This window comes from Muscardinus avellanarius (genome assembly GCF_963383645.1).
Source record: "Muscardinus avellanarius genome assembly, chromosome: 4".
NCBI lineage: Eukaryota > Metazoa > Chordata > Mammalia > Rodentia > Gliridae > Muscardinus > Muscardinus avellanarius.
This window is the reverse complement of record NC_137789.1, coordinates 124,891,717-124,913,089: the sequence shown is the minus strand read 5'-3', so window position 1 is coordinate 124,913,089 and position 21,373 is coordinate 124,891,717. Positions and strand designations below refer to the sequence as shown.

Below are 21,373 nucleotides of genomic sequence, written 5' to 3'. Positions count from 1 at the left end.
TTGATGAAAACTAGGTTGGTTCCACATTTTTTTTTTTTTTTTTGGTGGTGGTACTGGGGTTCCTGGAAGCCCTTCTACCTCTGGGCTACACTCCCAGACCTATTTTTACATTTTCATTTTGGAAACAGGGTCTCCTAAGCCAGTGCGCGCAGCTGGCTTCGAACCTGCGCGATCCTCCTGTCTCTGCCTCCCAAGCGCAGGGATTACAAGCGTGCGCCACCACGCCCGGCTCCACATTTTATCTATTGTGAATTCTGCTGCTACAAACATACATATGCATGAGATATACACACAGTGGAACTGTACTCATCAATACAGAAGAACAAAATTAGGTAATTTGCAGGAAAACCTGGATAACATTAAGTTAAGTGAGATTAGTCAGTCACAGAAAGTAAAGGGTCAATATTTTCTTCAATATGTGGAAGCCTCATATGAAATAACTGGGATACAAGAAGGACTTTAGATTATGGAGGAAAAACCCCTGTGGATTGATAGAGGTGGACTAGCAGAGGGTGGTGGGGAGAGAGAATGAAGGAACACTTCCACTGATGTTAGGCACATATGTAAAATTACCAATGCCAATCTCAGTATCATATATGGAGAGGGGCATGAGTGGGGAAAGAGCCAGGGGGAAGCTCACCAAGTGCTGTGTGCATGTGTGTCCCTATCACTCTGAACTACATATGACATGAGGCTATAATGCCCCAATAAAAATATCCTTAAAAAATAAAAGTTAGTCAGGTGTGGTGGCGCACGCTTGTAATCCCCGCGCTTGGGAGGCAGAGACAGGAGGATCGCGCAGGTTCGAAGCCAGCCGCGTGCGCTGGCTTAGGAGACCCTGTTTCCAAATAAAAATGTAAAAATAGGTCTGGGAGTGTAGCCCGGAGGTAGAAGGGCTTCTAGGAAACCCCCCCCCAAAAAAAAGTTAAAAATTAAAATATAGCCGGGAATGGTGGTGCATGCTTGTAATCCCCGTGCTTGGGAGGAGACAGGAGGATCACTAAGGTTCGAAGCCAGCCGCACTGGCCCAAGAGACCCTGTTTCCAAATAAAAATATAAAAAATAGGTGTCTGGGAGTGTAGCCCAGAGGTAGAAGGGTTTCCAGGAACCTCAGTACCACACCCCCCCCCAAAAAAAAAAAGTTAAAATATAATCCAAATACCATAAAGTCATCATTTAAAGTATACAGTTTAGTAGTCTTTATGATATTCAAGAATTTGTGCAACCATTACTTTTTAATTCTAAAACATTTTATTCATCCCCAAAAGAAACCTTTTATCCATAAGCAGTCACTCCCCATTCCTCTTCCTCCTTAAGTGTCTGCTTTCTGTCTCTACAAAGTTGCTGAGTCCAGGTATTTCAAATAAATATACTTAAAACAGTATGTGTCTTTTTATGTCTGGCTTTCTTTCACTTAGCACATATTTTCAAGGTTCAGTTATGTTTGTAGCATCATTTATGGATATTGCATTCTAATTTACAGCTCAACAATATTGGTTCATCCCGTATGATGTCATCCATTGATCACTTGAATGTTTTCTGGCTCTTATGTATAATACTGTAGTGAATGCACATTTTATACACACAGATTTTGTATAATATATGTTAAATTGTCATATACGATGATATACTTAGGAGTAGAATTGTTAGGTCACACAGTAAATCTATTATTTTTAATACACCTTTGTTGGTATGTTAAAATTATCCATCATAGCCGGGTATGGTGGTGTGTGCTTGTAATCCCAGTACTTCAGAGGCTGAGATAGGAAAATCTGGGTTCTTGGCCAGTCTCAATTACTTAGTGAGGCCCTCCACAATTTACTGAAATCCTGTTTCAAAATAAAGAATAAAAAATAGGGCTGCAGGTGTACCTGGGAAGTAGAATGCCTCTGGGTTCAATTGCCAGTACAGAAAAAAAAAAAAAATCCATCATAATGAGGTTCAGAGTGATAGAAACATAGATGCACACAACACTTGGTATACTTAACTTTTTGAGGAACTGCTAAATTGTTTTCTACTGTGGCTGATTCATTTCACCAATATATGAGGGCTCCAATTATTTTTTGTGGCACTGGGAATTGGACCCAGAAGCAATCTATCTCTGAGTTACACACCCAGCCCTATTTTATTCTTTATTTTGAAACAGGGTCTAAGTTGCAGAGGGTCTAAGTTGCTGCAGCTGGCCGTGAACCTGAAATCCTCTTGCCAAGTACTGGGATTACAAGTGTACACCACCACTTCTGGCTTCCAGTTTCATCATAGTCTTCTTCCTATCATTTATTATTATTATTTTCATCATCATCATTATTATTATATTTGTGGTGGTAGGGATTGAATCCAGGGGTATTATACATTTCTGAGCTATATTCCCAGACCTATTTTTTTTAAATTTGGAAATAGTGTCTTGCTAAGTCGATGCAAGCCTCACTGAATTGCTGAGGCTAGTTTCAAACCTATGATCCTCCTATTTCAGCCTCCCAAGGAATGGGATTACAGGCATGCACCCTGTGCCTGGCTATTCTTTTCTTTTTTAAATTACAGCTGTAAGTGTGAAATGGGATCTAATGTGATTTTGATCTGTACATATTATCACCTTATTGCCTTCTAGTTTTCATAGCTTCTGATGAAAAATCAGTTATTAATCTTATTGAGGATCCCTTATCATAATGACTCAAACCTATCCTATTACTTTCCAGATTTTCTTTGTCTTTCAAGTTTGAGTATGTGTCTAGATATTAATTTATTTATATTTATCATACAGGGAGTTGAACTTCATATATGTCTAACTCTTATACCTTCAGTTTGGTTTTTTTTTCAACTCCAGAATATTTTAAAAATAATATCTATTTATTGTGGACTTCTGGGAAGATGGAGACCGAGAAAAGCAGCATTTACGAGTCCTGCTAAAACTCGATCTCTGTTGCCACAAAATAAGTGCTTTTCATAGCCAGAAAACACTAGCAACAGAGAAATAAAAAAAATGTAAACACAAGGGATAGAGAAAAAAAGACTAGAACAACCAGAGACCAGAAAAGAAATGAAGCTCGCAATGCAGCAGCAGAGCTGAACTGGCACCATCTTCCCTCACAGCACCAGGCTCCAGAGAGGAAAGGTAAACAAGGAGCTGAAGTGAGCAGCTGCGGATCATTCGGGTGTAATTCAGCAGTTCTTTCAGTGCAAAGAACGTCTAAAACTTCCAATGGCCAAGCTCATCACGCCTTCCAGGGACTCAAAACCAGAAAAAAAATATGCCTGCCTCACGGCCGAGGGCGTGACAGCGGCGCCATATTGCCAGCAGCGCCAGCCTCATGGCTGAGGGCGTGGCCCTGGAGCCATATTGCCAGCAGTGACAGCAAGTTCACCACGCCCTCCAACAGCTCCTGATCAGCACCTATAATAATCGTGAGTGAAATTGCGGCCCCTAAAGGAGAAATCCCTATACTGCACTCCCAGGGACTTGTGCAGCTTTGATAATCTCCTTGGGTCTGAGATTTTGCAGTCCAATCCAGTGAAGGAGTAGTGGTGGCAGAGAGACTACAACCTAGTCGCAGCTCCCTGTGGGAAAACACCCAGCCCGGCACCCCTAAGGTCTTGCGCAGCCACAATTAACTCCCTGGGTCTGAGACTTTGCCATACAACCCAGTAAAGAAGTAGTGGCGGCTGAGATTACCACAGACTCGAGATCCAGAACACTCTAAGTGAAGTCGTAGTGACCCAGGGAAGGCACAACATTCTGAAATCATGGGAATGAGGAACAACAATAGAGCAATGAATGCCCACAATCCCATATTATCAGAACCTGATAACACAAAAGATGTCCAGAAGATCAAATCAGGAATATAACTGTAGAAATAATACAGGACCTTCGAAAAGAATTTAGAGAGTCTAAAAGAGATAAAGGATGCAATCATTGAGGTAAAGGCCTCAATTCAAAGTATAAACAATCGATTAGACCACATAGAGAATAGAATCTTGCTCCTAGAAGAAGATCACTCAAAAAACGAACACATTATTTATAACGTAGAAAAAAAAATCAGACAGCAGGAATCTGACATTGAAGAAATATGGGACCATTTTAAGAGAGCTAACCTAAGAATAATCGGAATAGAGGAAGGAAAAGAAGGTGAAACCAAAGGGATCAATAATCTTTTCAAAGAAATAATAGCAGAAAAATTTACATAGAGCAAGAGGTCGATACACAGGTCCAGGGAACGTATAGAACTTTAGGCAGGATCAGAGAAGAGGTTCCCCACGCCATATAATTGTCAAAATGACCAATGTGGAAGCCAAGCAGAGAATCTTAAAGGCAACAAAAACAAAAGACCAAGTGACATTCAGAGGCAAACCAATTAGAATCACTCCAGACTTCTCAAACCAAGTCATGAAAGCCAGAAGGGTGGGGAGTAACATATTCCAAACTCTGAAAGAAAACAACTTCCAGCCAAAAATTTTCTACCCAGCAAAACTATCTATCAAATTAGATGGGGAAATAAGAAGTTTCCATGACAAACAAAAACTGAAGGAATTTATGTCTTCAAAACCAGCGCTAGAGAAAATACTCAGAGATTAACTACAAAGAAGAAATAGGTAATACACACCAGAACCAGAGAAACTAGATTTTCCATCCAGCAGACAACTAAGATTGGTTATCTTTGGAGAGTCATTATTTATTTTAGTCTTTTACCTATTTCTAAATTGTATTGTTTGCTTTTATTGTTGCTAATTTTTAGGATTTCCATCTGGAATATTAATATACCTTCAGATATAGAATTTGGAAATATTTTATCCCATTTTATCAGTAACTTTTAACTCTGTTTACATTGTATTTGGATATGCAATTTTTTTATTTTTTAGGAAGTTTGTTTTATTCTGTTGTTGCCTGTGCCTTTCAAATCATATCCAAGAAATCACTGCCAATTTCAATGTTGTGAAGTTTTACGACCCAGGTTTTCTTCTAAAAGTTTATGGTCTTAAGATTTACATTTAGGTCTTTTATGTATTTTGAGTTAATATTTGTATATGGGGTTAGGTAAGGGTCCAATTTTATTCTTTTTCATGTAATTATTATTTTTCAACAATATTTAGTGAAAGGATTATTATTTCCTTCACCAAATATTCTTGGAAACCTTGTCAAAAATAACTTGAACATATATGTAAGAATTTATTTCTAGGCTTTTTATTTTACTCCACTGGTTTATATATCTGCCTTTATAGCAGTACTACACTGTTTCAATTATTGTAGCTTTATGAGGTTTGAAGTCAGAAAATGTACATCTTCTAACTTTGTTCTTTCTCGAGATTGTTTTGGGTATTTAGAGTTCATATTGCACATTAGGAAAGATTTTTTCTGAAAAATAAATAAATAGATGTATGATAGTTTCTCCTTAAAGAAAAAAATATCCTTTGGTAAGAAAGAAAACAAAAAGAAATACTGAAATGTTATCTCTAAGTCATCAAAAGCTTGATATCAGACAAATGAATCTGTTATGTGAGATTACCATTGTTAATTTTAGATAAATTGCTATAATATTAGATGTCAACCACTAAGCCAAGCATGGGAAGGAGCGATGGGGAGGGAATGGTGTGTGGTTTGGGTAGGGGCTAACTGGGTGATATGTGCATGTATGTATACACAAGTTTTTTATCCCATTATGATGTATGAATACAGTGCACCAATAAAAAAAATTAAAAAATTAAAAATATCTATTTATTGATAGTCTATATTTGGTAAAACCATTTTTTACTTTCAGTTAGGTGTGTAAACATAATTTTAGTTCCTAATAGTTGGCTTAAAACATAATTTTAGTTCTCAATAGTTGACTTAAAATTCTGCTTAGAAAGTATAATGTCTGAGCAACCTCAGGGACAGTTTCTATTGATTGCCTCTTCCCATGTGAATGAGCCATAATGGGCATTTTAAGTAGTATAATGTCATAACACCCTCAGTGTTTGTTATTGTTTGATCATTGTTTTTGTTATTTAATAACTTTCCTAAATGAATTCTGTAATGTCTATATTTTTTACCATATGTGGCATCATGGTTTGGATTTAAAATGCCTCCCAAAGGTCATGTATTAAGCTATGCAGCTATGTTCAGATGTGGGACCTGCCTGCCTGGGAAGGGTCCCTAGTGGTGTGGTCAGGGACAGTGTTTTCCCAATTTGGCTGGCTGCACCTTCTCTTCCCTCTCTCCCCAGCTGATGACAAGCTCTCACCTCTCCTCTCTGCTTCCTGCTGGGATTCCCTAAAGACCTGAAATATCCAGAACTGTGAGCAAATAAACTTACTCTTCCTCTAAGTCTTGTGTTTCAGATGTATGGGTCATAGCAGTGAGAATACTAAAATATGTGGTCATAGGCATTTGTGTCTAGAGGTCAGCTAACAACTGAACAGAGACTTCTTTACACATATGGAGCCAGTAAGTCCCCCAGTATTTGCCAAGGGACTTAGTGTTTGGGGCACACATCCCACATCAAGCAGGTTGTTGACGACTCCACCTTCATTTCTTGCTTCTGCAGAGTTTCAAGGTTAACTACAGGTGCAAGCTTAGGGCCTTTTCATGTCTCCTAACAAATAGTCACTGAATTGCCATATATATATTTGCTAGATGCTGAGAAAACTTAATATGTGTTAAAATTGTTTTTCATTTCCTAGTAGGAAAAGACTATTAAATATATTACTTAAAAATTATACCCACAGACCTTAATATTTCAGAGAAAGTAAAAGGAAATTAGAGAAAATAATCAATAAATATAAGCATTTGAATAAAACACAAACATAGAGAAAACAACATTCTCAATGGCTCAAATGTGCTAGGACAAAGTGACAAAAATCTATTTAAGAGCTAAAGTATGGAACATTTATAGTGAAAATTAGTTGATTATAGCAAAAAAGTCAGAAAATATCATTCAAGTAATATCATTTAAAAACCAAAGAGAATTAGAAAGAGTAGGGTGTTTTTAAGATACTTTAAGGTTCATAGCCGGGTGTGGTGGCACACGCTTGTAATTCCATGGGTGGGAGGCGGAGACAAGAGGATTATATAGGTTTGAAGCCAGCCTCGTTGGCTTATGAGACCCTGTTTCCAAAAATATAAATATAATAGGTCTGGGAGTGAAGCCCGGAGGTAGAAGGGTTTCCAGGAACTCCAGTACCACCAAAAAAACGAAAAACAAAAAAATCCTTTAAGGTTCAATTAGCAGATATAGAGGGGAAACAAAATTAGAAATGGAGACTCTCTAAAAGTCAATGGATAGCCTTCAAAGACTTAAAATTTTATAGCATGGTAAAACATCAAATTTCACTTCTAAACCAATCATAATATTATTCCTAACATATATTAGACATGACACAGAAAGTTTATTGAGTTGCAAATAAAAACAAAAAAGTAAAACGTGAAAGATGATAAGTAAAAGGGTTAGAGTCACTGTCTGACATAAAATAACCCGAGTTTTAATTGGTTACCACATTTTAAAAAGGGGGGAAATGATGCACATGAATTTTCAATGAAAGCATAAAATGAAGTAGAGAAATAGGGGTGTGATTCTCAGAATTAACCACTAGATGGTGGTACAGGCCCAAGACAGTTGTGGGCTAAAAAAAAATAGGTGCCTGGTGTTAAGTAATTGCTTGACCATCTGTCCGTAGGTTGTCAAAGAATGGCATTCTATTAAGTTATTCTCACAAAACTTGTAAAGCAAATATTTGGAAGCATTAGAAAAATTTTCAACAAATTAACAACGGTTTATTATTGATCATTAAACAATAATACTGTACTTGTCTACTCACCTTTACTACATTATCCCCTGATTGTCCATTATTTCGTAAACAATCTAGGCAAATAGCAATTTGTGGGTCACTTCTATGATAGTCTTTATCATCTTGATTTTCATCACCTTCTTCATCTGCTTTAGGTTTGTCAACTTTTGATGTGTCATCTATATAATTTAAATCAAACTAAGATATAACTGAAAGTTTAAAGTTAAGCAATAATACATTACTCATCAAAACAAAAGTCAACCTTAAAAACATATACTAAGTTTTCTAAAGAATAAAAACACTTTTTAAAAACCATCCAAGACTTAAGAGGCTATGATCTTTAGACTCATTTTGGAATATCCAAGTGACAGGTTCTGGAATAGTTATATTTGGTTACAAAAATGATTGCAATAAGTGATTAGACCAGTTAGGAAGCAGATAAGACATAAAACTACTTTCAAATTAAATATATTTGTGTGCTTTAGATTAAAAATTAAGTACTTTCTTTTCAATATAAAATATCTTTAAGTTCTCAAAATTTAAAATTATTACATATGCAAAGAGTAAATAAGCAGATAGTGGAAAATGAATAAGTTTTTAACATGTATGTACTATGTAATATGTTTAACTCCATTAAAAATATAAGTGGCGCTGGGCGTGGTGGCGCACGCTTGTAATCCCCGCACTTGGGAGGCAAAGACAGGAGGATCGCGCAGGTTCGAAGCCAGCCACGCGCGCTGGCTTAGGAGACCCTGTCTCCAAATAAAAATGTAAAAATAGGTCTGGGAGTGTAGCCTGGAGGTAGAAGGGCTTCCAGGAACCCCAGTACCACCAAAAAAAAAAAAAAAAGTAAAAAAAAAATAAGTGGCATACTTTATACCAAGTATAATAAACATACTATATACCTGTAGCCTATAAGTAATGAAATTGTATTTACTGATACATTCATTTTTTTGTATACCTTTAAAAATGTGTTTAGATGTACACTGTGCTAGGTAGGCCTCATGGAATAATAATGGAACTATAGGGTCATCATCTCCACCCTCCTAGTGGTCAGGGTCAAGGATGAAGTAAAAATACATATATAAACAAATGAAGAGAGAGGCAAAATGAACTATGTGAGCCAAACGTGGAGGCACACCCTATTAATCTAGTACTTGGGAGGCTGAGACAGGAGGATCGCAGATTTGAGGATAGTCTTGCAAGCAGTGAGACTCTCATCAACCTGGTGAGACCCTGTTATCAAGTAAAAATGAATTAGGGCTGGGGATATAGCTCCGAGATTGACTGCTTCTAACAGTAGTCAAAACTAGAAGTGTGTGTGTGTATGTTTGTGTGTGTGTGTGTGTGTGCGTGCGTATATGTACGTACGTTACGTAATGGGGATTAAACCCAGAAGGGTCCACCTCTGAGCTCCACTCCTTTCCTTTCTTATTTTGAAACAGGATCTCACTAATTGCTGAGGGTTTTACTAAGTCCCTAAGGTTGGCCTTAAACTTGAAAGCCTCCTGTCTCAGCCTCCTAATCAATCCCAGATTATAACCTAAGAAAAAAGACACCCTTTATAGCTAAGAAAAGAAAGATACCATGGTAGACAACTGATATAGGTGTTGGGATGAGTTCTAGTAAGCATATAAATCTCCAAGACACAGAATCTACCTATAAAAACTTCATTCCAGAATATCAGAACAGGACAAAATCTGATCTGGCTCTCAGCCATATCTCAGTTCCCCTCTCCTACTAAAATAAACTTGTAAAATAAATAAAACCAAAAATCTCCTCACTATTTAGCTGCAAGTTATTGTGATTTCTTACTTCAGTTTTCTCTTTCTCTCCAGAAATTATTGGAGAAGTAGCCAGTCATCTATCCAGTTTTTTCTTTTATCTCCCTTTTTTTGTCCCAAAGTCCAATTTCCTCTATTTTCAATGACCCTCAACTGGAGTACTCCATATTTGCATAAATTTATTTAGAATATAATGAAGAAAAGAGTTAATAATGCAAATATAGTGGTACACAAATTTCATTCAAGAGAAATTTGAATTCGAAAGAAATACTGGTTTACCAAAGCAACAAAAAGTGGACCAATTTGAAAGATGCTGTTAGATACAGATGTTAAAAAAAAATTACCTTGTCCATTTTCTTGAGGCTTATTTTTCTTCCAAAATTCAGATTCACGCTCAAGTTCTTCTAATTTAAAAGAAGAGTATAAAAACCATAAAATCAATCATGAAATTTTACTAGAAATGCTGATTTCATAAAACACAAAGTCTCAAGAACCTAGAGAGCAACTTACGTTCTCGTAATCCAGGTACCAGCTTAAATATAATCTCCTCCAATGTGTTATCCAACCTTCAAAGGGAGAGGGGGAAGAATACATTAACAATGAAGAGACTGAAGCCAAAATGTGAACAGTTTGACATTTATATATGTATTACAGAATACAGAACATAGGTGATTTTAGCATACCTTTTATATTGCACCCAAAGCATACCCATTTTTAGCCTTCCTCAGTGGTAGATTGATTTAAAAAATGGTCCCAGACCCCAGATCTTCTTATATCTATACCTTTTCTCTTGAAGGGGTAGTGTCTATTTCCCAGCCCTGAGAATATGGGTTGGTCTTTAAACTTGCTTAGATCAAGAGGATGTAGCACAATGACACTTGGCTTAGTTCTGAGTCTAAGCCTCAAGAGGCACCACAAGTTTTTGCTTGTCTTTTCTCTTAGAATCCTCCTCGTATGATAATAAGCCTGGAGGATAAGACCCTGTATAGAGGAGAGCCATGTTCTCCTGATATGCCCACTCTTGAAATCTCTATCACAACTCTCTTTCTCATAAAAGAAATGACTTCCATTCCTCTTTTCTGAGAAATTTATACAAGTTAGTCCTATCTTCCTAGATAAAAATTCAAATATTTATCTTGAAATTTTTCTTGTTTTATTTTTCTGTTAGTACTTGCTTAACTCACTATCTTTTCTGTTTTTCAATCTTTTTCCTAACTAGAAAAAATCTGGAAGCACAATCTAGGTTATTTCTGTTACATATCTATCTTTTGTTTCTTTTACCCCCTTGAACTCTCAAAATCATCCATTACTAAATAGGCTTAATTTTTTAATTAAAGCTAAAAAATTCTTAATTAAAAAAATTTCTCCTATATTTTTCTGCAACACTTTTGACAGCATTTGCTGTTTAACATTGCCCCCTGGAAACTTTCTTTCCTGTTTTCTTTTCTTTCCTGTCTGTTCTTTCTTTGTTCCTAAATACTTTTCTTTTTCCAATTGGAGTTTTCCCTCATTGTGGGTAGGGGATTGGTCCAGGAACTCCAGCACCCCTGACAGATACCAAAATGTTTGGATGGTCAAGTTCCTGGTATAAAATGATGTGGTAGTTACATATAACCTATGCACATCACCCCATATACCTCACATCATCTCTAGACTACTTATAATACCCGGTAAAAATGCGTGTGTGTGTGTGTGTGTGTGTGTGTGTGTGTGTGTGTGTGCGCGCGTGCGCGCGCGCTCATGAACATGCGCACGTGTTACTTGGGATTGAACCCAGGGGCCTTCTACCTCCAAGCTACATCTCAGCCCTATATTTTATTCTTTATTTAGAAACAAGGTCTTGCTAGGTTGATAAGAGTCTCACTACTGTTAAGGCTGTCCTCAAACCTATGATCCTCCTCCCAAGTACTGGGATTATAGGTATGCATCACCATGCCTGGCTTTATCTCTTTTCCTCTTAATTTAATGTCTTTAAATAAAAGACATGCACTTAACTCAAGAACAAACTTCTTTAAAAGTTTATATTAAAATGTAACATTCTATCTTCCTTGTTCCTGATTTCTACAAACCCAGAGGAAACACTTTAAAATTCAATCTCTTTCTTTTAGTATTTACTTTTATGTTTCAGTTTTATTTTATTTATTTATTTTTTGGTGGTGGTACTGGGGTTCTTGGAAGCCCTTCAACCTCCGGGCTACACTCCCAGACCTATTTTTATATTTTTATTTGGAAACAGGGCATCTTGAGCCAGCGAGGCTGGCTTCGAACCTGCGCGATCCTCCTGTCTCTGCCTCCCAAGCATGGGGATTACAAGCGTGCGCCATCATGCCCAGCTATGTTTCTATTTTTTTAAAAGCCATGCTCTTTTGCTGCTTTCTAGTTTTTTCTGACTTTCTTTTATGAAAGATAAAGGTTTATATCATCCTGTTATTCCCTTTCCTCCTATTATAAACTGTCTCCCATTCTGCTAATATAATTTTATTTCCAATATATTTACCCAATATAGTTTATTTTAATAATTGTGTTTACATGGTTATTATTAAATAACCATGGTGTTGGGTTGTACACCAGTGGTAGAGCACATGCTCATTGGCATGTGTGAGGCCCTGGGTTTAATCCCAGCACCAAAAGAAAAATTAAATAAATAAGTAGATCAATAAATATTTACACTGTACTTTGATTATATATGCACCTTAGTCAGCTTTTGAAAAGTAACTGCTTCCTTTTTATTTTCTAGGTCCTACTCCCAAATTCTTAAAAACAATCTCTTTGACTATGCACAGACTGGGAATCGGTAGGTTTCATTTCTAGTTCCTCTGAGACATTCCTTATTGTTTTAATACTGTTTAAAACTGATCTGAAGCTGGGCGTGGTGGCTCACGCTTGTAATCCCCACGCTTGGGAGGCGGAGACAGGAGGATTGCGCAGGTTCGAAGCCAGCCGCTCACGCTGGCTTAGGAGACCCTGTTTCCAAAATGAAAATGTAAAAATAGGTCTGGGAGTGTAGCCCGGAAGTAGAAGGGCTTCCAGGAACCCCAGTACCACCAAAAATAAATAAATAAATAAATAAAAATAAAATAAAACTGATCTGAGCCGGGCGTGGTGATGCATGCTTGTAATCCCAGCATTCGGGAGGCTGAGACCAGAGGATTGCGGTTCGCGGACAGCCTCAGCTACTTAGTGAGGTCCTCTGCAACTCAGTAAGACCTAGTTTCAAAATAAAGAATAAAAAAATAGGGCAATGGGTATAGCTTGGAGGTCGAATGCCCCTGGGTTCCATCCCCAGACCCATTAAAAAAAAAAAAAAAAACTAACCTGATCCACAGCCAGTCATTATAATCACTCCCTTACATAAACTACTCATTATCTTATCCCTTTCTCACTTGCTCAAAACTTTTTGGTACAACCACAGTTCTAGTTAAATTCACCTTTCCACCAATTTTTCACGTGTATCCATGGATAGACAAGAAAACAATCACTCTGTCAGATTTACAGTAGCAACCTAAATATGTCTTTAAGGCCCAAAGTAATCATACCATACTTCCCCTGCCCATTTCTTCTCTCTTGGACAACATCTCTTATCCCTCTATTTCTCCCTTTCCCTATCCTTCCTGTTGGCTGAAAATACTTTCTTTTCAATGAAAAATACTGAAGCAGTGTAAAACTTCTATAGAATGTTATACATTATGCTCTTTTTCTACCTATAGCATCTAAAGTCACTAAAGAGCTTAAGAGAAAGTTATTTTAATTTAGAAATGTATTTCCTAATTTTTTAAAGAATATAGTCTTATTTTAATTCTTCGTAATATAGATAAAACTCTTTGAAAGAGGCTAAATTCTTAAGACATATTGACTCAAGATATCAAGACATACTGTTATATAATTGAAATTAAGAGCTTATAAATTCATTTAAACTAGATGAACTGTAAATACATCTCCTTACCTCAGCATTTCTAATGGATTTGTCTCATGAACTTGGTTGCCACACCTTGGACAATCATTGCTATCTTCAAAATGCTGGACAATACAAGTCTTACAGACTAAAAAGAAAGAAGGTATCAGGATAAAATACATCATTTGAATTATCACTTAAATTTAAACTCCGTGTAATTAAAAATAGTCCTTAAAATTAGTTACTATAGGTAGAATACTATTATTTAATAAAACTTTATAAACTTTAAAATTATAACACTAATAAAAACTCTATACTATTTTACCTAGTTTATTAAAAATACTTACAAATCAAATATTACTCTATGCATACTCTGTTAAAAAAAGTTGGTGAGTGCATTTAACAAAAGAGGTTTATCTCAGTTAAAGGACAGGGAAAAGTAAAAAATATTATGTTTGCCTTTACTACTTTTGCTAAAAATGTATCTAACTATAACACATATAGTTCTTAATGAAACCTGAATTTTCAACATGTACTATTTTTATTGTTAGGGTGCTTCTGGGACAATCTGAGAGTTACAATGGAATGTCTGTTCCTTGCAGAATATGTTGAGTTTGTGCTCTTAGGTACATTATTCCATGGAACACAAGTTATGGATAGTGGTAACAGGCTGGTACAAAGGCACATGAGGTAAACTGGAAGAATGACTGAGAAACTAAGCGGGATAATTAAAATTTTAAGTAAAGTTTCTAAACAAAGAAAACAGAATTATGATTTGTAAAGTTTGGGCAATAAACCTATAAAACTCCATTTTCCTCTGATAATACTAATCTCTCTAGTTTAAATTTCTCATCTTTTACCTAAGCTTCTATTATCCATTATGCCAACTGTCTTGCACAAAAACTTTAAATACATTATAGTACCTGAACTATAAAACTTCAATTGAATTTCCTATCCTGATACCCCTCCTCCATGTTATTATCCTGTACAACATGAAATTTTCACTGGGTATAGATTGGCTACCCACCCCACTTTAACAACTGCATTCTAAACTACTCTTCCCCTTCCTCTCTTCATGTTCCACATTACCTAAAAGAAGTAAAAGTTTATCTAAATGATTGGTCAAGAGCAAACTCTAGGATTCCTCACTGATATTAGGTGTGAAAATGGAAACGGGTGACATATATTGGCCAAAGTAACAATGGTCAGGGAAGAACTGTATCAAGTATTTAGTTTTAAAAATCATTTAGTGCATGTAGAAGTTAACATCCTAGCATTTCTTTTACTTGCTTATTAATTGACTCAATGAGAGGTCATTGGGTGCTATATGGCATTATACTAGGAGTTAGGAGTGCAGAGGTAAAACAAAATATACATGCTTGTGGAATTTGTATTCTATTTTCGAAGGCAAGCAAACAATTTTAGTGATAAGTGATAGTAGTATCCCTTCCTCCTCCCCATAAAAGGTAGAGACAGGGTACTAGTGGCTGTCAGGTATTCAGATAGAATGATCAGGGTAGACCTTTCTAAGAAGGTAAATTTGGCAGATTTTTGTTGTATGAGTACCCTTGAAATCTGTACTCTTTACTTCTCTACATTCCATATAGCTATTTAGGATAATACTACCTTTACTATAATTCTCCCATATTTGGGTATAAGACAATATCAGAAAAAAACATTTTAAAAAAGTTTAGATACAACATTGGGCGTGGTGGCACACACTTGTAATCCCGACTGGAGGATCATATTTCATGGACAGCCTCAGCTAACTTAGTGAGACCCTGTTTCAAAAATAAAGAATAAAAAATACGGCAGGGGGTGTAGCTTGGAGGTAGAATACCCCTGGGTTCTATCCCCAGTACTGCAAAAAATAAAAGCTTAGATACAAAAAGTTAGCCTAGTGTTATCATGTACAATTTTAGCCTACTGTATCATGTACCGTACCTGCTCCCCAAATTTCTTGGCCCCAAAAGGGGTTCTAAACGTAACTCAAAATAGTTTCTAAGAGAAGCCTGTCTTCTTAAGCCAAGTTGAAGTGGAAGACATAGAAGTTAAATTCCTTTAGAGACTGCTGGTATTTGCTCTTTTCTCAGGGACACTAGATAAGCCTCTGAACTTTGGGAAAGAGTTAAAAAAAAAAAAGATAAGAAACAGGAGTGGAGGGGTTTCATAAAGCCTGATCCTGACCTGGAGCTCTGAACCTTCTGGTTCAAAGGTTTATCACACTCAATGGATTCAGCAATTCCTAGTAGCCTCTGAGCCTCCAATCAAATAGAAAAGTGTATGTAGTGCCCAGAGCAATCTCTACTTAAGTCAGCCAAAAGGCTAAGTAAGGGTAGGACTCTATCCTCCCAGGGGCAAAAATACTATATAGATTCCTGATGAAAGAGATATATGCCTCAAGCATCTAAAAGTACACACAATTTTAAAGAATACGGTCATGCTAATTGCTTCAGGCCAAATCAGCATCAGTACCCAAGAATGTGATAGGACATATGAATCTACATTCTAGGTATAGACTTCAATATAGCAGCTGCCAGCCACAATGGCTACTGAGAAATGAAAATGTGGTTAAAGTTGAGATGTGCTATAATTATAAAACGCACATGAGACTTAAATACTTAATTTAAAAAACTCAGTATCTTTTTAATATTAGTGACTTTAAAATGAGAATATTTTAGACATGTATTATGTATTATTAAAATCAACTTCACTTATTTTTTTAATGTGGCTACTAGAAAAACTTTAATTATGCATGTGGCTCACATTTTATTTCTACGGAAGAGTGCTATGTTAGATGGAAAAGAAATTCCCATTAATAGTCAGTTTATTTTTCATACCAACACCGGAGATTCCACTTTTGTAGATGGAAAAGGAGATGTTTCCTTAGGCTAGGTCATCTGCCTACACAGGTGAATGGCAGCACAAAGACTTAAACTGAGGTTTTATGATATGACTTTAAAAATATTTTTTCAGAGGCTAAAGCCAAAACTAGTTTTCATTAAATTTTTTCAGATAAGATTTTTAAAAGAAACATTTAAGATGTTGAATAGCATAATATTTTTACTCTTTTGTTTTTTGTTTAGATGGTCTGGTGGTGGCTGTCATCATCATCAATACATAAAAGGGATAGGTACCAGACTATCTATATTCTACATATATGTATATAAATCTTAGTCAACATAGATTTAGTTCAATACAATTTAATAATTTTTTCATCACTATAACATGATTAGCATCATTAGGCCTCTTACAGATGAAAAAAATGAGATGAGCAGAGAATATCAGAAAGTTATCTAAAAATCACAAAGCCAAAAATTGATGAAAGCCAGCATTTGAATCTACAGTCCATTTTCTTAACCAATGCATGTCTGTATAATAATTTGCTTCTAATTTTATTTCTACATACCTATAATATATAGAATAAGAATGCTTTGTCCATTAACTTGGGATCCTTATAGAAGTCAACTTGTATAACTGGCTCTTTTGTTAGTATATTTTACCAAAGTATTTCTTTAAATTAGTTTACTATTTGTTACTTTTTAAAAGAATCTAGAAAATACATCTTCTACTTGGCTTTTAGAAGTTGCTACATAGAGCACAATCTTATGTAAATTAGAACCAGAGGAGTTATAGGAGAGAAGTTCAATTAAACTGAAAACAGTAAAATAAAGATTTGGTTTCTTTTAGATGCTTAAAAATCTTATCACTTGGAAACTGACCTTTGAGTCTTAGTTTATAATTTAAAACCTATACTAGTGGTTAAACACGTTTTAAAAATATCATAAAGATTTAATCCCAAGCTCTCTAAATGCTCAACTGCTGAACTGGTTAATTCAGCTGGTCCTAGAATGATGCTGAAAAGATCCTAGTCTAGGTTGACACTATGTATGGAGACAACTAGAGCCTCCATTTTTACCAACCTGTCAATAGCTACATGAAACACATGAGTCAGAAATGGAATTAGGTTCACCAAAGATATCCCCAGTTGTAAAAACACTTAAATAACAACATGTGCTAACATTTACTGAACACTAACCAAATATCAAGCTCTGGGCTCAGAGCTTTCTATGGATTATAGGATGAACTGTTACTATCCCTCTTTGGCAAATGGGGAACATAAATGCAGTACAGGACAGCCTGAGTAGGCTGTCCACAGATGCCCACTATGTTCAGAGACTGCACCTATTCCCAGGATTGTAAGCTCCAGGCTTAAAATCCAAACCATTATGCAATATATCTCAGAATGAATAACATTTCATGTCTAGCATCAAGATTTAATATCTTTAATTGATCTTTATATTTAGCTCATCACAAATATCATTAAACTACTCTAAAAGCTATGTCAATTCCCTACTTTACCATTTCTTAGATTTGAAGATGGCTTTTTATAAGTTATAGAAAAGTACCCTTTGTTAAAGCTGTTTTTCTCAGGTTGATGGTCATCACCATCACCAATGATACTTTTTTAAAGAACAGATTTATAAGCTCTATTAGACCAATGAAATTGGAATATCTTGGAGATTAATACCAGGACTCTAACTCTGCAAAGCCCTCTCATGTATGCAGCCAAATGAAAACTGGGAAGTACTAGCCAAGAGGAGGCCAGGAGCTAGTCATAAAAACATTTTCCTGACTAGTTCCTTTGTTAAGGTTGTTCTATTCCAGGATCTGACCCTCTGCTAAACTATAACCAGAAGCTATTTCATTGTTACCACTAGGAAATCACTGTCACAGGACAACATATAATCTAAGAATATGTGATTAATTTACCTACAGTGAAGATTTACATGAAAAGCAATGATAGTACTGTTCCAAATAATCCTCAGGCAGACTGCCCATATCTGAAACCCACTTTTGTCATTAGGAAAATTACTTATTTTGTGCCTCTGTGCACAAGAGAGTTCTTATGGGAATTAAATGAGATAATACACACAGTGTTTACTGGTTTATAGTGCCTAGTAGCTTGTAAGTACTTAATAAATATGAACTATCACTACAAATTAGATTGCTTGGTGAGCAGAAAGTCATAACGAGGAAAATCAATGTAAAGGACTGAATAGCAAGCATCAGATAGATTAGTTTGATATGCATCTTAACAGATACTCTTGCTAATAGAACATGAAATGTCTAATTCTCTAATTATTCAAAAAATAAAATTGGGATGGGGATGCAGCTCAGAGATAGAAGGCCTTTGGGTACAAGCCCCAGTTACACACACACACACACACACACACACACACACACACACACCCTATTTTAAAATTCTTGGGGACATTTCCACAACGGGTACAAGGTCATTTGTGCTGTCTTAGATGTATGGCTCACTCACATTTCTTACATATCACACTGAACAAGCACCCCAGAACTGAGCATTAATTCTGATATCTTATAATAAAATAATAATAGTCTTTTCTCTCAGATCTTGGTGTTGTCATTCACTAGTAATGCTGTTTATTACAAATGACCAATGGCTGATCTCCTGTTAAAATCATTGGGTTGTGCTGGTTTTACCTGTCAACTCAGATGCATGTTTCTTCTTCCTTTCTTAAGAAATTTATTGTCTTTAGGTGCCATTTTTGTTTCATTTTGTTGATGTGCTAGGGATTGAATGCAGAGCCTCCTGCCCACTAGGCAGTACACAGGATGGAACTATATCCCCAACCCTTATGTACCATTCTTGATAACATTCATTTTATATAATTTTTGCCTTGAAAACTATCTGCTAACAGTTTATAAGAAAGCTGTGGTAATATGCAAAGAGAAGAGGTATTAGTTTTGTTTCTCTTATGTTTTCCTACGTGTGAAACTAACACTAATTTTTTAGAAATTTCTCAAAGTTTATTCCATAAAACAGTATCTTCTTTTTTCACTTATTTATGGAACTCATGAACATTTTTATCTTATGTTGTTATATATGGGATATCTCTTTCAAAAGCCTACACAAGTTGCAATTTCATGGAGAATACTAAGAACAGCATTCTTTTCTGAGTAAATGCCATTTCCTCTTTTTTCCCCTAGGACAAAGAAATAGGCATTGAAGTAGAGGTTTTTGACAAGGGTGAGGGCAGAGTCTAGGATTTAAGCATGGTCTGGGGAATTGTAGACTGAACAGCCTAGGAGACTCTGACAGGTGTAAGGCGGCAGGAAAGACTGCCAAATTTCATAGGCTATCTTATGGAAGTAGGTGAGACTCTCAGGCCTGGGTCCAGTCAGGTAGATCTCAGTGAGTAATTGGACGGTCTCAGTCTCCTTACTAAGATAAATACTATGACTAATTATACTAATCACTTTTTCATACATACCCTTAACTGTTTTTCTCTATTTTGACTCCCCTGTCCCTCTGCTATGCAGGATATGGTTTGTCCCCAAGGTCCATGGGATGCAGGAGGTGGTAGACCTCTTAAGAGGTGGTGCCTAGTGTGAAGTCCTTAGGTCACTGGGAACAATGCCCCTGAAAGGTATCAAGAAAGTTCTTCAGAGACTCCCTGACAATTTTAACAAAAAACTGTTATGAAAGGAGCAGTCTGGCTCTTCTCTCTCTACTTTCTGGTTTAGGGTATGTGACCATTTGTTTCTAATTATGCTTTGGCCATAATATGATACCATCTATAGCCCTCATCAGAGGCCAAATCAATGGGGTTACCCAATCTTGAACTTTAAACCTTTAAAACTGTGAGCTAAACAAACCCTTTTCTTCATAAGTATCATGTATCAGGTATTTCATTATAGAAACAAAACCCCAACTAAAACATATTCTTTTCTTTGGTCACACTTGCTCAATTAAACTAGAATCTTGGCTAAATCCAAATCTCAATATATAATATATATAATATATACATGTATATATATGTATATATATTATTATAGCTGGATGTCATAGGAGAAAAACATGCAACCATGCTGATTGGTCTCTCACCTTAAATTCATGACCATGAACCTCACGAAGTAGGTTTTTCATCTGCCAGGCAGTTATACTCAATGCCCCAAGTCCATTATGCTCCTTGCCAGTAAGTACTTTCTCTCTCTCTCTCTCTCTCTCTCTCTCTCTCTCTCTCTCTCTCTCTCTCCTCAAACTCCCATCATATCCTCCTCCATCCTCACATTCCACTGAAGACCTCACTTTCTATTATACTGAAAACAAAAGGAAAAAAGAAAAAATAACTACATCAAAGAGAACAAAACTTGCACCACATACATACTCAGCTACTATCATCTCTACTTTGTGCTCTTGCCTGTTTCCAGAACTTTCATATACCTATCTAAAGCCAATATCTGCCCTATGCACTAGACCCCCCTCATCATGACCTAGGAATCTACTGAAGATTCTCATTAACATGGAAACATACTTTCTCTGTGTAAAATAAGCACTTCTGATGACTCTCTGTTATGTCAGCTATCACTCCATTTCTTGGTTCTCTTTTGCAGTATAACTCTTTGAGATACCTGCACTTATTTTTTCTAGTTTCTTTTTCCTGTTTTCCTACCCTTTCTCTACCTTTATTAAATACGTACATATTCACAGCACAATGGTCAAAACCAGAAATTTAAAAATTTGCCGTTTCACATCTACCCAAACTTTCACTCCTCCTACTCCACTGAAATTGCTCTTGACAAGACTATGCACTGCCAAATCCAGTGGTCTCAGTACTATCTTACTCACACATATGACACAGTGGATTCTTCCCAGGACTCTACTCTTTCCATTTCCCTCCTGCATCATTGACTACTTCTTTTCTTTCTGGTGGGTTTAAGCTGCAGGATCCCAAAGTTCAGTCCTTGGTGCTCTTCTATTCTCTATCACTCCCTTTATGCTCTCATTGTTTAAATATGGCCTACATGCTAATGATCTTCAGACTGGTAAGCCATATCCCAACTGCATATTTCTATCTGTGAATCTCAGAGTGTACATTCAATTTCTAAAAAATAACCTCCAGAT

At 36.2% G+C, this 21,373-nt stretch overlaps 1 protein-coding gene across 2 annotated transcripts in view; it reads right to left on the bottom strand.

Moving 5' to 3' along the window:
• PCGF5 (polycomb group ring finger 5) overlaps positions 1 to 21,373 on the bottom strand; it is a gene marked incomplete at both ends in the record, with an annotated part of 50,168 nt that overhangs the window by 19,802 nt on the left and 8,993 nt on the right. For both annotated transcript variants that reach the window (XM_080693683.1, XM_080693684.1), the window contains 4 exons: positions 7,789 to 7,937; positions 9,887 to 9,946; positions 10,053 to 10,108; positions 13,486 to 13,582. In XM_080693683.1, the coding sequence (XP_080549809.1) occupies positions 7,789 to 7,937; positions 9,887 to 9,946; positions 10,053 to 10,108; positions 13,486 to 13,582 (362 nt within the window). The remainder of the gene's footprint in view (positions 1 to 7,788; positions 7,938 to 9,886; positions 9,947 to 10,052; positions 10,109 to 13,485; positions 13,583 to 21,373) is intronic.